The 18,766-nt window shown below is 33.9% G+C and overlaps 1 protein-coding gene and 1 pseudogene across 1 annotated transcript; one reads left to right on the top strand and one right to left on the bottom strand.

Annotated features, from left to right (window-relative positions):
• The first annotated feature begins 1,132 nt into the window (after window positions 1–1,132).
• Window positions 1,133–3,341, top strand: LOC128246530 (myoglobin-like). Its single transcript, XM_052964774.1, has 3 exons — window positions 1,133–1,377; window positions 2,099–2,324; window positions 3,207–3,341. The coding sequence occupies exons 1-3, from the start codon at window positions 1,157–1,159 to the stop codon at window positions 3,339–3,341; spliced, it is 582 nt and encodes a 193-aa protein (XP_052820734.1). The 5' UTR covers window positions 1,133–1,156.
• Window positions 3,342–13,365: 10,024 nt separating this feature from the next.
• Window positions 13,366–17,707, bottom strand: LOC128246189 (uncharacterized; annotated as a pseudogene).
• Window positions 17,708–18,766: the final 1,059 nt, after the last annotated feature.

Raw genomic sequence — 18,766 nt, 5'->3', positions numbered from 1 at the left:
TATCGAGCTGCATCTTTTCAACGTTACACGTATATAGTCGAGTAAATTATACCATTGTAACCTTAAATGTGGTTTAATGGAAATTTGCTACACGCTGATTGGTTTAGTTTGTCATTAATTTTGGCAAACAATATCTACCAATGTCAAAATGTGAAACCAGTTCCAAGAATGTCCCTCTGTCACCGTTTTGTCATGTTTTCTTAGTAAACAAATAATTCCGATTTGCTATTTTAAGCTGAATCAAATCTAAGCAATCACACAATTATATTTGTGATTAACCGAGTTTTCCTAGAAGGCGAACATCTTGAGACGCCAACGCTTTCATTTGCAAGTATCAATTCCGATGCGAAATACACAATGTTTTGCAATGACTTGGATCATTTTATTTCAATACTGAAAAATTACAGATGGTTGATCACGTTGTCTGATACTTAATCAGAAAAAACAACATTTTAACCGATTTTGACTTTGACTGAAATAGCATTATTTATGTTTCCAAAAATAAATAAACTCAAAAAATCAATTTGATTGTTTAATATGTTACACTCTTCTTTAAAATGCTGAAACAAGAACTACAGCGGGACGATTGTACAAATATCAGCACGGCGAACGCGATGTCCAAAAAATTGTTCAACTTAACCTAGTTGCTATTTATAGGAGCCTTAATGCAAAATACTACAAGTTCTATTTTCGGAGTACAAAGTCGTCAAGTTCTCCGAAATATTAGATAAAGAAGAACGGCATCGCGTGTTTTGGTCTAGGACCATTTTGAAAAATAATGACATACAACAGTCATTTATTTCTATGTTACAATAGCTCGTTTTTTTAACTGACCAAATGTGTTTGTTTCAGTAGATTGGTGAGAATACTTCTTACGGCCAGTTATAAACCAGCGCACTACGTCTTATTTGATATCACAGCCACAGCAAAAACCAATAACGGTACAAACCATCGTGGGTTCAGTGAATATATATTGGAAATATTGAGAAACAGCACAAGACGGATATTAGTCGACATTATTCTGCTTGTGAAATGACACTGACGGACTAGTTTTTCATCCATTCGAATAACGTAGATCTTGTCGGATGAATTAAGATTGTTATATTTTACATTAGTGTACAGGAAGGTTGGATTTAACTTGAAACAAAAATAAAAAATGTCGTTATTGAAACGCATCAAAAAGTATGTGACTGGATCTTCACAAACCAGTGAAAAGAAGTTTGCTGTGATAAAGAGTATCAATAAGGAATCTTCGACCACTTTTGATCCTAAGAACCCGCCGCCTGAATTAAGTGAGCGGGAAGTACAGATTATAAAAGACTGCTGGGCAATAGTTCAACAGAGCGTGGCCGAAGTTGGAATTATTACCTTTGTCGGGTAAGTTTTTCGTGGAACAAAGTAGTTGTATTAGTTGGTATAAATTGGACGTTTTTGTTGATGTCGTAGACAAATTGGACTTCAATTCATATAATAATTCGATCACTTGATAAGTAATCTGTAAAACCAAATATAAAATAATATTGCAGTTTTTCATCGCATTGAACACTCATTATTTTAGTTTCTAAATGTGTATGTATTTGGTCTTCATTTTTTGATTTTGATAAATGAGAAAACAATGTTAATCCATCTGGGAGGGCTACAACAAATTTCTTCCCACTAATGCTAGCTCAGATTTGTCACCCTCTCTTGGTAAATTTTACAACATTGTAATTTCCATTACAGAATCCTTTCAGAAATTCACAAGAAAACTGTTATGACAACTAATTTGCAACCCTTAAATGATATGCTTCCAAATTTAGTCAAGGAAATAAATGTAAAAAATATATTACGGATAGACTTTTACAATCTTATTCCACTCATTCTAGTAATTCATTTGAACAAAACATAAACAAACTAACATTAAATTGAAGAACGTACATTACATGCTCGATATAGGTAATTGCATTTCATGTAACTTAAACATTAATAACTTATTACACTGACTGACCGAACTTTGTCTCTAGCCATGTTTCAGTAGTTGTTCAGATAAATATTGTAGAATGAATCCCACAACAGATATAAACAGACACTATACGATAGATACTTTTTTATTCTACAGTCTGTTTGAGACCCATCCAGAAGTACACGATGCCTTCATGTCATTCCGAGCAGTTAACACATCTGACCTCGAATACAATGCAATTCTTCGTGCGCATGCGCTACGAGTGATGGGGACTGTAGACAAGTGTATTAATAGACTTGACAACAACATCAAAATACGAGAGCTCATGACAAACTTGGGAATTCGGCACATAAATTATTCCGTGAAGATTGAATATATGGATGTAAGTTATTTTCCTACGACTTTCAATTATATAAAATGATCTGTAAAGACTACAAGTATCTTATCAGACCTTTAAAATGCATTTTCTTATTTTATGTTTGTTCTAAGATCCACCTTTTCCCAAGTATTAACTAACAAAGGATGATGCACTACAATAAAATGCTGCGTTATGAATAAGTGTGTAAGTGTAAAGGATGTTGCCTGACTCGCTCAGTAAATACTTATTTCACAAACTTTAACATATTAAGTTACTTATAATACTGACTCAGACCGAACTTTGTCACCAGCCATGTCTATTTCATATGTACAACATTTAATGTGCTCTTATCTGCTTCATTTTTCAGGTGTCCATTTTTAGTTGTTTTGCTCTCATATAACTGTTATTATAAGATAACAAAAAGTTCAAGTTTCTTGGTCGCATTTTGTTTATTGGTAACTGAAATTAGCTGAAAACGTTTGTTTGTAATGTGGTCATCAGGGAATGCTTAGACATTCTAAACATGTCAACGAGCACACAACCTTTTACCCGAACCAAACAAAAAACGTTGATGTTTGCGCTTCTTTACCTGCAACATACATTGCTTAACCACTAGAAGAGTATTGATTGCATATAGGTCACACGCGGTTATAATACATCTAAATTCAATATTGTAAATGTTAATGTCACAATACAATGTCAAGGCTAAAACTCCTATCAAAAACACTCATAGATAAGTTGAATTAAAACGTACAGATAAATTTAGTCACTTTCTGGTTTCATCAACGCTATGTTACAAATGAGAACAATCGAGCATAAAAAGCTTTAGTTTAGGTTACAAAAAACAAGGCCCATTGTATGTGCTGATCTACATGTACTTAATATGATTTTCTGGATAATTTGCAGTTGATGGGTCCTCAGTTCATCAGCTCCATCAAGCTCCATTTGAAAACAATTTGGACAGAAGAGCATGAGAAATCCTGGGAGAATTTATTCAGGTTCATGTGCTACTACATTAGGAAGGGGATGTGTAGTATATGATCAAGCTCTTACATAATAATATGAATGTAGCGTTTTAAACATTAGACCTTCGCTCGTTCTTGCATGTATTAACGTGTGAATAACATTTTACAATATACTAAACTCTTCTTGCAAAGTTATTCGAATTTTAAACGAGTTAAAGAAATAGGAGAAATGTACAGTTTAACGAAAATAATATGTGCGCATAACTCCAGTCAAGTTCTGCCATCTACTGTGAAAACTTAAATGTTACCAGTTTAATGCAAACTTTAAAACAAATATCATTTTTTTTCTCTTGTTATGTATAGTATATGGATTAACAATATATACTATATTATGATTTTGAACCTATTGTTTAAAATAACAAGTGATTGGGGAAATGGAAATTTCGTGCTAAGTAAAGTCATTCGTAGTTTGGGACAACGGTCTTAAAAACATATCAATTGCGTAACGCGTGTAAGTTTTGATTCACAAAACTCCTCACGATTAACACAAATCAAATTGTTTTTTAAAAATTTGTCAAAAATTGTGAGAGAAATGTAATCACAGCCGTATTATAGTTATTTTGGATGTTACACATAAGGTAACAATATTATGTATCTATGTAAATAAAAAACTATCTTTGCATATATAAAAGCCATTTTTTCATTTGCCATCTTTTGAAGTCATTTTAACAAGGCATTAAACATATTTTTATTTCATTATATCAGTGTCGTACAAGCATGATGTCATTCTATGTTATCGAATTTTTAATGCTCATTTGTAACATTTTGCTTTGTTTAAAATATAAACGATTTTTAAGCAAGACTTGCTTGGTGATCAGGTCAACTAATGAACACATTTGCCACTCTGTATTCAGATCGGCGAACGTTGTACAAATGACTAGGGTAATACCAAAAACTTGTAACACATATGAACACAAAAGGTTTTCCTCAGAGCATATGCTTGCTCATAAACCTTGTGTGCTTTATTGCGCATTTTTCATGTCTCGACTTGAAAACTAAGCGAAATATCGCATTAGTGATGTGTTCATACAATGTATTTGCGAATTCAGAACTCCGTTAAACTGGCCTCTACGTTAAACTCGTGAAGCAATTGTTCTTACAAAAACAACGGAGCCTTGGAATTATATTAGCTGTTTTCCTATTTGAAACATTTTATATCCTTGACTTCTTTATAAAATAATATTTTAAATACGATTTGAATTTTTCGTAAACATCGTCAACAGACTTTCGTGTTTTTAGCGTCAGAACTCATATTTATATAATAAAATGTATTTATCTTTTGATATACAAATTTAATACAGTGCAATAAAGTGCTTGAACTTTATTTCCCTGATTTATTTATGTAATTTTAAATCAAGCTTTCCCCGATGAAACATTAATATCGGTGCCAGCATATGAAAATGCATACGTAATTACCCGCTTAATGCCATTGTATTGCATTGAGCAATTTCGTTTGACGAGCCCGTAACTGGAAACATTTTACTGTCAACAACATGTAAATATTCATAAATACGAGATTACTTTGTATTGAATAATTTTGGAATTTCATACATTTAGCCTACGTCATTTAATCGCAAACCTTAATTTCTGCATTTGACGTTTTGCTAATCGCTATTTCTTAAGTAACGCTCTGCTTTGAAGAGAATGCTACTGAGATTGATGATATATATATAGGTAGAAAGTAGAAAGCAAAACTGTTATAACTGACCAAAAGGAAATATCAATAGTATATCGTGTAAACATTATTTCAATTATCAAAAAAAATAAAAAAATAGTTATTTGTTGATAGTGACTGTGTTTGTTTATACCTAAGTGTAATGTAAGATATATAATTTGTATTTTTAAACGAATCTGCAGGGCAAGAAGAAGGTTATGTGTTATTTGAGATAAGATGCAATTCAGATGTTGAAACATCAGTTCTTATACAATTTTATACAATAAAGGCATGACGGATTGTTCGAACTTGGCTGAAGTTTGACCTTTCAAGCTACAAACGGCATTGTTTTGGCTGCACTGCTTTATTTATGTCGCAATTAATTCCTTGGTATTAAATCCCTGTAGAAGTTCCTGAATATATGTACATAATTTCTAGACAGCGAGCAGAGTCGGAAATGGTAATTGACGATTTCGGGAGGAATGACAGTCAATGCACAATGTATTCAATAAATATATCACGTGATTGGAAAACGCGGTAAGATAAGAAATACTTACTGCAACCAGAGTAAAAAATATTGAGATTATTATTTAAATCACGAGGTTTGTTGGTAAAATATTTAGGCTGTACGATGTTGGCAAGGAGAATGCTGAATAAAACATGAGTGTGTGGCATAAGCGAATAGCGAATCAAATCACCCACATTTTAGTAATATAACGTTAATGTCCATTCGCCTTGTTGCCATTCCGATAGTGGGGTTGAAATGTAGAAGAAAGCGAAGAAAATACTCTTAATCACGGGTCGAGTAAAACTTTATTTGTATCATTTGCGACGGAATTGCTATGTGTTAGCAAGGTTCGTCATTTTCAATAATAAATAAGAATATGAAGCGATCAATGAATTAAATCAAGATTTTTGTTTAAAAAAACATTTTTGAATTAATATATTATAAAATCGAAATCACAATCATATAATTTTAAAGAGGTTTTTGTAAATAATAATGTTCTGTTAAATCTATATATATATATGACAATTATTTCTCTTGATTTTACTTGAAAATATCTTCGAATCATATTATCACTGCAAGACTTGTTGAACCAAAATACATATTTCTTACACCTCAAACATTTACATAATTTTGCAGCCAGAAAATATTTAATATATCACAAGAGCTTTTATACCATTATGAGCGGCTGGACAGAGAAATATCATAACAGAAGCGAGACATAGTAATAACCTAAATGTCGTATTTTTGTCCATTATATCATTTGTCTGCTTTTCATTCTACCATTACCACAGTTAACTTCCTGAATTTGGTCTAAATTTGGTTTCTGTGGCCAAACATAAGTAACTTTGAATTTGCTTTGATTCAAACTAATCAGTGAAGTACGGCACCATTTTTAGACAACATAGACACGTTTCTTTTAAATTAGACCTATTTCGAATTAATTTAACAAGGTCATAAGGATAACTATTGTATCAAAGTTCAAAGTTTATTGGCAAAGATCGGCATACAAATGCCTATGGCCATTACACGTATAGCTAGTTATCACCCCTAACCTTTGCCTCATTATCCATTCGCCAAATGATTACTATAAACTGCAAACAATCCAACGCTCACACCAGTCCTATGTGTGATAAAGTCATTGGTAGAAAAAACTACATTGAATAGCGAACACAATTGCATTAACAATGCACACCAGTCTATATTTAGCAAGCAAACAACTTGCACACGAACGAATGCTTACGATACTCAACAACAATAGCAAATTTATTAATTGAGTTTAATGATCTACTATTTATAATATATTACTATGTTTAAAACAACTTGAATATCCTATAACCATTTTGTTCCTCTTAAAACAATATCGTATTGTTTGCTTAAGGCCAAGAAATTAGTATTTTAACTCTTTTCACAGCAAACAAAAATATAATAGGACGATAGTTCAGAGATTCAAATATATTAGTTTTACCTGTTGGAATACGTTAAATGATTTTTCAATATAAAACACATACTCGTTAAAAGTACATACATAAAAAAGTTCCGTTCCGATCTCCTTCAATAGTAAATGCATATGTTGCAAAGGATGTTATTTTCAGACTGGTACGATTTCAACTAAGAACTAGAAATTATAATTTAAATTAGGATCATGGTTAAAATGACTTGTTTCAAGTGAATTGCGATACAAAGGGTTCATTGATGTTTCTACTAATATCGTTCCAAATAACAGGCAAACGGCAGTTATAATTGCATGTCGGTGTTTGCCATGCTACTTTTTAAACGTGTTCCTTCTTGAAAGCAGAGCATTTTTTTTCTGCAGAAATATAATTACCTCTCATAGTAAATTAAATTTCAGGCGTAGCGCTTCATATGTGTGTCAGTTGATCTCCAGTCTCATGAAAGCAATTTGATGATGAAAGTAAGCACGATCAATCAATGCCTCACCTTAAATCATTTCAATTTATTATTTATCGCCAGAGACTTCACACACTGTTTAGTCTACAGCAAGTTATGCAGTAATGCGATCTTCTCAATAACACCTTTTTCTAAATAAACGGCTGAAGATAGCATTGCATAAATAAGTTAATGAAATAAAGGAAACAAGGTTTTATATTCATGGAATCTCATATTCATTCTCATTGCGTTTATCTTTTAACCTGCCTAGATTACTTACTGGGTGTTGGGTTGCACCTGTAGTTTCAACTGTATTATTGAAATCATGGAATAAATGTTATACTTGGTATAACTAGCAGTTAAACCAGATAACGAATGCAATGCAGTGATGTTCTTGAAAAAAATATACGGACTTCTAGAAAGGAGTATATGTTTCGATTTTCATGATTTAAGCAATAATTTAGAAAAACAAATTGTATGTTAACGACTGTATCGGTTTGATTTAGATTCTCATAGCAAAAAGCCACTGCCAGTAATCTTATTTAATATTACCTTTTCTTTTGAGTCTTGTATCGATTTGGTTTGGCAATTATTTATGATATGTGTGGAACAAAGAAAACAAGTAGTAGGAAGTACTTAATGATGCTTGTTGTTTCATGTAACGTTACAATACGGTCTATTAAACGCTTAAATATGAAACATAACACAGTTGCAATTGTTGTTATCTAGACAAACCTATTTTTAACAGAGAGTATATTAAACTGATATATAAACCTTTACATCAATAATCGGAAATCTACGACATAATAAAATCATTAAAGAGAACAGCATTAAAATTATGTATTGACATCTTCCAATGATCGAAATTGTCAACAAGTTGTACGCTCATTTGTTCGTCTGCGTTTGTAAATTTCATTTTTACTTGTACAATGAACGTATCTACATGACCAAGCACAACAACAATGACACCCAACGCACAAGTGTGCAGAATTGCTATTATTCGAACAGTTTATTACGTGTACATTAGTTGTCAAGAAATGGACACATTCATCTGAGAGAAGCGCAGTTTAATCTAGTTAAAACGATATAAAGCTTCTTTTATTCTTTTAGCTTTAACAGACAACGTTGATACTAGGTTTGTCGTATAACAAAGCATACCTTGAACAAATGGTCGAACTATCAATTACGGTTACATTGAAGGCATCCGTTTTAGCAACATTGTTACCGCTTCGGTCCTTTTGTATCGTCATGGATCTATTTTGGAACACGTTCACACAGATTCGTGAGTAATTGTTAATTGCTTAAAAACTGCATCGACTTCAGACTTAATTCATATCCGTAGGTGACATTGTAGTGGTTTTACATAGAATAATCAATCATAAATATATTTTTTTTTTTAACTGTTAAATTCTTAACTGAAATCAACCTCAATTTATGTAAATCTGAAGTCATGTATGTCATCCATTGTTCATCCCAAATTTCGTACTTTACATAAAGCGAGCTAGCGCCTGTTAGTAATTTGCTTGATAACCTTTTTGCGTTGTTACAGTATAAACGCAAGAAAAATGCGATCAATACTTATATTTAGATTTTAGATAACTGTTCGTCAAGATTGATAATTTGTTCTTAAAGAAATTTAACCAACATCATACATATGTATTAAAAAAACAGCTCATACTTAGTACATCGTTTATCATTTGCAAAATGATGTTGCGCTAATCCAATCGAAGAGTTGTATTGAAATAAACAATGACGCGCGTTATACAATATGGACGTAAAGTTTAATCTTTACAAAGTACAAGGCAAATATGAATAATATGTATCGTACTTCTGACGTCATGTCAAAAGCTAATGTTCTAGTTATGTTAAATGGGGACTTCATCAGTGATATCAAATATAATCATACGAATATTTTCACTTTCTGTCTGAGTGAAAGCAAACAACATCATAAGCAAACACTTGATTAAAATAAATATGTACAAGACAACTGGTGTGGTATGAATGTTTACTGGTGTGGACTGTTGGGTATAATTACAGATTAATGTAGCATTTTACATTCTTGTATACATATCAAAGTAGAATATCAAAATATATTTTTGTTTTGAACTTAAGAACTCTAAGAAACGCTTGGAAAATTTACATGGATAGCTTACGTTATTTTTTAAAGTCATGTTCCTCTTCTTGTATGAGAGCATTTAACTGATGTCTGTAGTTCTTGTGTGTTTGTTGGAATCACGTTCGGCTGAAGCTTTTTTTATTCCTATTTATTCTCACGAATCAGAACATAAACTCAGAAAGAAAGAAGTTCAGTCTGTAGACTGAATCCGATAAATAGTCATCATTTAATTTAGTTAATTCAGTCTTCATACGCAGAAATAACAAAACATTCGAATAGGATAATGAATGTAAGAATCGAGCGAAAATGTTTGCTTGCAATTATTTTGATAAATTATGAACATGCAAGTTGAAAGTGGCATGAGGCTGGTGAAAGCAACATTTCTAACTTGAAGAAATATTACCATGCTTAATCAAATCAGGTTAATATATGAGTTTACCATTTAGTGAAATTATATTAACGTTTATATGTTTATATATATTTATATAGTTTACGTCCTTTCCTTGAGGTTTGCGTAATACAATCATCTATTGAGGCGGCTCTTATTAGATTTCATCCGATGAAGCTTCCGTCGAAAACGTGTCCAATCCAGCATTGACCATCAGCCTTCAGGACTGAATTATTTAGTTTCTTTGTGCCTGTTGGCTAACATTTTAACATACCAACTGGATAATTAGGTTTGGTCTGTGTAGTTCTTCTTCAATAGCATTGTTGAATGCCATTGGAACCATGATTGCCAAAATAACATCCAATATTTTAAATTTTCAGATTGCGTCATAAACAGTATGTTTACAAAATGACCGAAATAGATGTCCATTTTTCACCGGGGATGAGCAAAAAAAAGTCACGTGACCACAAATGCAAACGCCAGTAGTATTTTGCCCCGCTTGATCGTCAGTCCAGGTAAGTTTCTTATCGATATTTTTGTTATACGTGGGAGTTCATTAAAAAGACATAGCGCAAAAAAGAATGCATTGTTTTGTCTTTCGATCGGTGTATTGGTCACTGTTCATGTTTGCATAGTTTCCGAGAACACTTCGAGAAAAATATGGCCCAGGAATGCAAACGCACGTAGGTGCTATTTAAATGTCAAATATTTAATAAAAAGCCACATTGTTTTCCAATGTTTGCCTTTCTATTGTTCAATAATGGTTTTTATTTGTTATATGTATATTTTGTGCGATGCAATTTGTACAAAAATGCATTTTCTGAAGAATTTAAAATTTGGCAAACGCACGTTGGCATTTTCATAATGCAAACGCACGTAGCCTGCCTAAAATGGCAAACGTATGTAGGTATCTCATAATGAGTAGTGAACGCATTTGTCGTTCGCTTTTGAAACTAAATTAAGTTTATTAATATCTTCTTTCTCTGATATCCATTAATATTGAAGTAAGACTTTTTTTATTTATATTATTTATATTATCCTAATACCTACGGTCATAAACTTTAGGGAAAGTGAAGCACTTTATGAAGTATAACTTAGCTCTTTGCACAAGACATATTTTGTTGATGAAAATGCCTTTACCGATGATGTACTTCTAACAAACTACAAAGTGTGTAATGTATTTTGCGAAGGTATCCAAGTGGCGCTGAATTAATGAATGACTGTCTGTTTCAGTGATGTCATTTGTTTGCCGTGTTTGCGGGACTACACTGAAAACGGCATGGGGGCTGCGACTGCATGAGCAGCGACATGACGGCATAGGAAAGTACTCATGCTGCCGGAAGTCATTCCTCACCAAGGAAAGCTTGACACGACATATGTTAGTGTTTGTGCATGTTTTTCATGTTATGTATTGGACAATACATATACACATTTATAATAGTATTTCCAAATGATTGCTCAGTGGTTGATACTATTTACATATACACAAACCTAGGGCGTGTTGAGTATTTATCAAAAAAAAAGTTTGTTGGATGACCCTAAAATGAAGTTTGCAACTTTCGAAACAAATGCGGTGTTTTAGAAATTAATATGGAAGTTATATGTTTTCTTATAATTTATTTATTTTATTAATATCTGTTTTTGTACGGGGGGATCTCTTCATATATCACAATATATTTAATAGATTATAAGAATATCAACTGTAAATATTTGTGCTCATTACTGTTGAATCTATGTTGATGTTTTTTTGTTTCTTCACAGGTGCAGCACTCACGGGGAATCCATGCAGTATGTCTGTACAAAATGCAAACAAGTGTTTGCAACACAGGCAGATCTTACACGACATCGGCGAAGAGAAGATGGTATACTTGCCGAATGTAAATGTGATATCTGCGGGCTTTCTTTTAAAGAAGAAAATTGACCTTAAGGCCCACATGGACAGCCACACGGGCGAGAAGGGCTACACTTGCAACGACTGTGGGAAAAGCTACCGCCATCGAAGCAGTTTATGCAAACACAGGTCTTTAAAACACTCAGAATAGAGATTGTGCTTTTGATTATGTTGTTTCGAAAACAGTTGTGTGTCACCTTTTATTAACCATTATGTTGAAATTGTTTTACTGGTGATCCTATATTATATAAATACCAACTGAAATGTATTTTTTCTGGCAAAATGCATAACTTTAAGTAGATAAAACATAACTCTTCATTAGTGTGTGCATTTACTCTCTATTATTTCAACGGAATATAGACACACTATTACCCAAAACGCCTTTTAAAAGGTCTAAATTATTAAGAATTTAATCCATACAAATGTTTTTTTTCTTTTTCTCTCCGCTGATAAACCATTTCCTAATACTACATACAACTACATAAACTATATAAAGTCACTAGTTCTCCAAAATTTACACTTTGTTTGGCGGTAGTCAATTTAAGTTATCATGCATGAACCTTTGTGCTAAACCATTTATTTGGATATGAGTTTATGTAGAATTAATAGTTTCATGTTTACTTGATTTGTTATGTGATTACAGATGTGATTATATATGTGATTTAATGTGATTATTGGTGTGATTTAGTCAGACTTTCTGTGATCCTTTTATCGTGTGATAATCATTTTAGAATTATGATTAATCTATGTTTTTTTTTTTTGTAATTCTATTACAATTTTGTTAAAAAAATATGTGCCATACAATGCTGCTTTTTTATTCTGTTGTTTTTGTTACTTTCTTCTTGCAATTATGCATCAGTATTATACAGGTATATAACATTGATCTCAGGTTATACTTTTTGATTTAAGATTTGATATGCTGTCGCAGTTTTGATATAAGTATATCATGACTCAGTTAATACTTGTCTAGTACTAGTCATTATAAAATAAATGAAAAAGCTTGACATATCTTTTACTTTTTTACGGAAAATCATACCGAAGTATGAACAATTATAAAGGAGATGTAGCAGTCATGCTGGACAACAAATGAACGTATATGCATTCGATTAGTTTGCGTTATAATTGTTTATTCTTAAACTGATTCTTGGTGAAGTTTTACATGATCCTCCATAGAGATAAGTATAGTTATACACTCTGGTAATGAAGTGTAGAAACATATAGAAATCAGTGGGTAAAAGGCAGCACTCAACACCTATTTGTTAAAGGACAGCGGCGCTAAAACTGTTTTAGTAGCATGTACTTTGACATCAACGAAATTTATTTCACGATATATTTATAATGGTGTATTTATATAATAAAATGTACACGTATAACACAAACACATGAACAGTTCTTAAAACGGTTATTGTGAACAGAGTTAATAGTCAACAGCTGTGGTTAGTATTCGAGTTAATCATTTACCATATCTGACGTATACCTGAACTAGAGTTCACAATTCAGCAGTGCATTGATATGGAACCGATACAAAATCTGCATAATTCTGAATTCAACTTGTTTTATGATATTATATCAATACATGAGTTTCATTTTATTAATTTAAGTGTCTATTCCCATGCGATCTGTGATCAGCATCATTGACTCATTTCGCCTAGCGCGCTCCCATCGCACACCGAGCGTTCCGTTTTGTAGAGCGTTTCTGTCCATGGAAACGGTCCCTTGCTTGTGAACACCCCTGCGCTGTTCATCAAACGCATGATTCCTGTAAAATAAAAACACTATATATAAATCAATTGTTCAGATAAATTATTCTAAACTCATACGGCATATTTGCATACTCATCAACATAAACACTTACTAATTGTGTTATATTTGATAAATGTATTAAACTGTCGAACTATAAAACAGTTCAATTATGTTGAACATTAGTTTGGATGATTATTCAAGTCAATTTAAAGTACTGTGTGCAGGTAACATATTTCACAACAATAAACCAATACTAGCGTTTAAATTTATAGCTCTTATTTTTTTTTCAATTCAATTTATACACATTTGAAAATATACGTTGTCGATTTCTCGTGTAAAACGATTGTATAAACAATGGTTGATAAAAATGACAAACATTACTTCAAGCTAATTGAGGATACAGATGAGGGGCTTAATGTGTTGCAGGCTGGGCAAGTGTCTCCGCAAGTGGTGAAGTGTCCAGTCACTTCTTCTACCTCCGTAAGTCCATAGACATGAGATCGTCCAGTTCTGTACACAAACTTTCTGAAAATAATTAATTCAATCAGTATTTGCAGTGGTGGCGTTAGTGGTAGTAGTAGCAGTAGTGGTGGTAGTTGTAGGGGTATCAGTAGTGGTAGTGGTAGTAGTTATGGTAGTGGTAGAAATAATTCTGGTAGTGATAGTGGTAGTAGTATGTATATAAGTATTATTTTTTAAATAATTTTTAGCAGTATTTGGATAAACAAAACACCTGTCGGGATCTAGACGAACATGGAGTTGTTCGATGGCATTTCCAATGAATCGTCCGAATTCATCAGCTGTCACCGTGCCGCAACCAGTCCTGTCATGCAGCACAAGTTCGGAGAAAAATGTCTCACCAATAAGACTACTGAATGCCCTCACATTGTAGGTTCCACCGTGACACAGTGCGTACAGTATCGTCTTTGAATCGATATGCGCTATTAAAGCCTCCCAGAGCTGAATTGGCCATCCGTTTACGTACATGGTTGGAGGTGGGAATCTTGAAAAATTTATTCGTGATAGAAGACGTGTTCTCAGTCCCTCTCTCATGTTAAACCGTTCTATGGCTGTCATTCCTGAACTGTCTTCAGCTTCCCACCATAATCGAACATCACGACACAGATCAGCTGATTTAATTTCACCAGTTTTGCGCATTTCTAGTTCAACCGCTTCAGAAAAGTGAGTCGTTGCCATTGACGACGACATTGGATCTGTCACTTCATCTACCATAATCGGAGTTAAAAGAGTATTCCCATCCTTGGCGACTTTTCGCCATGCCGCGTTGCTTAGGTTATCCAATCCGCCTTTGCACGACTTACGTCTTGTTCTTGTAAGTAAATGTGTCGCAACAATACATTTCACCTCCAATTGATTTCTTCGCAAACTATATTCAGGCTGATAAAACCATTCCCTGCAAGCACAACCGCCATCAATTTGCATATTATTGGAGACCCTTCCTTCGGCAATCCATTTTATATAACGATCGGACCACATACACTCTGCAATTGCACATTTTGAAAGTACCTTTGTTGACAATTTGGATAGTGACGCAATAGTTGACGGCTTTTTGGGTAAACATTTCTTCTCGTTTCTCGGTATTGACAGGCCTAAACGAAGAGAAAGCACATCAAGCTTCGCCTGCTTTGTGGCTATTTCTTTCACTTCAATCTGTTTTATCTTTTTAAAATATCTCACGATCACTCGTAGATCGACATCAAGCAGCGATACAAGTTTCTCAGAACTCGTAAGTATTTGCTTGATATCGTCGGGTTCAGATGAGTCCCATTTTCCTTTCTTATTGCTTGATTTATCAGTTCTCAACAAAGCTAATATATATTTTGCATCTTTCTCGCTTACATATGCTTTTGGTTGTGACCGATCCTTTTTGTTGTCGTGTAAAGTAAAGGGCGATTTACAAATTTCATCTACAGTGTTTGTACATTTATTTTCATTTTGTACCACTAATCATCGCGTTCATCAAGTTCACCTCGGTTTGTTTCTACATCTTCATTGTCTTCGTCTTTCTCGCCGCTAACCACATTTACTACATCTATGCCTTGAGCTTCTCCTATCGGAACTGTCTTTTTTTCATTCGCAGTCATTGTCTGGTTTGTCTTCCGTTTGATTGGGGGTACATTGTTCATGTGGTTTGAGACATGAATTTCACACAATCCTGGTGAACGTTTGAAAAACCATTTAGGACATTTGTTCATTTCGATGAATTTCGAGATAATTTGAGCCTTTTTCATCTGCTCTACCTCATGCCAAACGTCTTTTTGTAGTTGAAGAATAGTAAGTGGCCTATTATCAGCACTTCTTGTTACTATATTGTGCCATTGTCCATCAAACGATTGGCAAGGAATGTGCAGACCAGCATCATGACATTGGTTGTAAACTTTTTCCGCTATGTTTCGCATGGTTTTGGTGTCCAAACTATAACCTTTTGTAAACCATGAAACTGGAGCAGAAAGACAGATGCTTTTATTCCAGCTTCGGTTCAGGTCTGCGCATATGAACACTACAGATTCGGATGCCCTCTGTCTTTTCAGTTCATACATACATTCATGCAGATCTGCGATATTCATAATCAGGGTTATTGCTTCATCAACTGTTCTTGTGATTTGCAATGTGTTCGTATTTTCGGACTCTCCATCTTTGGCTGACTGAAACAGGCCAAGGAATTTTGCGTTCTTGCTTTCCTTCTGTATTTCGTCTTTCAAGATCTTCAGGCCATCTGGTAGTTTGTTTGGAAGTGTTTGCTTTCCTGAATTGAATAACGAGCCAACGACATGGCTTTGCTAAATAACATTGTATTTCGTTTTAACTGAAATACAGATGTTTTGGTCTCAGTCCATGATACATACAGAAGTCGATCAACATCTAATGCTTCCATTTCTGACAGACATTGCAGTAAATACCTTTGTGGAAAATATGTGTGAGCCTCGCGCATTGGACATTTAATTTCAAGTGCAACTTTGGTATCTGTTTGTGATGGTCCTTTTCGCAGACTTCCATCCGGTGAAACCACAAAATATGGTTTCAAATGTTCATCCCGAAACACAACACATCCTTCTTCACAAACTAGATATTCTGGATACAATACCGGTGCTATTTTGCCTACAAGGGTCGCCACCGCGTAAATTTCACTTTCTTCACCATGCTTCATTGCTTGTTTAACGTTCTCTGGGAAATCATTTTCTGGAAGGCCACATATTACTTTTTCTAAGTACTCCTTTTGAGATTTTAAACCATCCAAACCAAGACATTTGTGTAAGGTGCTTCCGGTCACCTTTGCCGCAGACCTAATTTGAAACCACTCTTCAGAGCGTTGTTTCACAAGTCTAGTACTAGGCGATGTACTTACGGAAGATAATTCTTCGATTGCCTTATATGTATCCATTGATTTAATGTCAACATATATGTCATCAACGAACGTCGACCCATTCAATGCGCTAACTATAATGCATATGTCTTTAATTACATCACCAGCCTTTTTGGTGAATGCAGTGATGTCATGCATGTACCCAAGTATGGCACTTATCGCGTAACTGAACTTGCCGTTCCGCCAATTTGAGTCACCACCTCTCTCGATCAGTTTTTCTTTTGCATATTCCTTTTTCTTCTTCAACTGTTCCATTTCATTCATACCAGAAGATAATCTCTTTAGAGAGTGTACTAGCACATTTTTCATGTTTGATTTGAGCTCCTTTGGCATATCTGAAATATGTGTCCGCCTTTTGCATTGCATACTGATTGAGGCACTCAACACATTCAGTTCGGTCATTGTTTTTTGAAGAACACTTCTTCTTTCTTCTAATGTTTCCCCGTCCTCAAAACCAAGAAGGTCAACATCTCCACTTTCTTTGGTTAAACCTTGTTTCAGCTTTTTGCCGTCAAATGTAAGGCATGCCGATACGTGTCCAATCTTCTTCCCAAGCTTTGAGATTGCATCATTTAAGATACCAGGATGGATGCGGTCTGCGTTCTCATATGGATCAAAAGAACGCAGAATTTTGATGTCTGGCACTGCAAAATTTACATTTGACGTGGTCGGGCTGTGCTGGCTTTTTTGAGAAATGCCTTGCATGATCTCGTTCTTATTTTTGAATCCTGACATGAAGTGGACAAATCTACTTCCAAAAAGTCGCCATCCAGTTTTCCAGAACTGCTTTGTATCATCACAGTATCGCATTCTTGAGGTATTTGGTTGATCAAACCAATGCACAATTTCTGACCACAGTAGAAATGCTATGTTATTTAATGGAAACTTGTCATCACTTATTTGTTTGAAAAACTCTAACATAGTTAAATGGAGATCTCCATCTTTGGACAGTTTCTGGATGACTGTAGGCAACAATTTCTGACATACACGCACTGTTTCAGCCACATCGCACTCATTACTTTTAACATCACAAGCTTCAACCACATCAGGATAACTTGTATGCGAACACTTCTGTGCATTGTTAACAGTATCACCCGAAAGAAAGTCTTTTTCTGTTTCATTTACAATTTGTTCCTGTATTTCCGCGAACCAATCATTTTCTTTAGATGCATTTTCTGTCTGAAAAAGGGGCCTACTAGTTATTCTTTTAGCTTTATAAAGTGGAGATCGAAATGGTTCGTGAATAGGAGATTTTCCTGGAGTGTGTTTGCGTTTGAAAAGATTGACAGGTGTCTTCTTAGGCGTGATGACAAAGGAATGTTCTGCTTTGTTGTTCAGCTTTATCGATCTTTTTTTCAATCTGCAAAGACTAATTGATGATTTTTTTCTCGTCATCCTATAAAAGAAGAAATACGGTTTAGTTCTATGTTTTATATATTGGATATTTCATTAGTGAACAATCATCACGGAGTCTATTAAACCAGTTTTCTAAAATTGATTAAACGGTTAAAAGACGGTTTGTATAAACCTTAGTTAACGAAATAATGTTCGTTTTTAATCACCACGAACATTTAGTTCTTTTAAAGCTGCACTCTCACATATTTACCGTTTTGACAACTTTTTTTGTCTTGAAAAGAGCAAATTTTTGCGTAAATATCTGCAAACCAATGATATAAGACTGGTAACAAAAGATCAGATCCGAGAATTTCATATTTAAATTCAAAAATTGATGTTTTATGCACTTTTCTTAAACCGTTAGTAACGGTTTAAACCATAAAACATTCATTTTCGAATGGAAATATGAAAATCTGCGATCTGTTTTTGTTCAACAGTCTTATATCATTGGTTTACAGATATTTACGTTAAAAT

Source organism: Mya arenaria, chromosome 9 (genome assembly GCF_026914265.1).
Source record: "Mya arenaria isolate MELC-2E11 chromosome 9, ASM2691426v1".
In the NCBI taxonomy this organism is placed as follows: Eukaryota; Metazoa; Mollusca; class Bivalvia; order Myida; family Myidae; genus Mya; species Mya arenaria.
The sequence above is the reverse complement of the archived record's forward strand: the minus strand, read 5'-3'. Positions and strand labels throughout refer to the sequence as shown.

Coding starts and splice junctions, on each gene's coding strand:
- LOC128246530 (XM_052964774.1), top strand. CDS start 1,157: ATGTCGTTATTGAAACGCATCAAAAAGTATGTGACTGGATCTTCACAA. Junction 1,378..2,098: donor GGAATTATTACCTTTGTCGG/GTAAGTTTTTCG, acceptor TTTATTCTACAG/TCTGTTTGAGACCCATCCAG. Junction 2,325..3,206: donor TGAAGATTGAATATATGGAT/GTAAGTTATTTT, acceptor GATAATTTGCAG/TTGATGGGTCCTCAGTTCAT.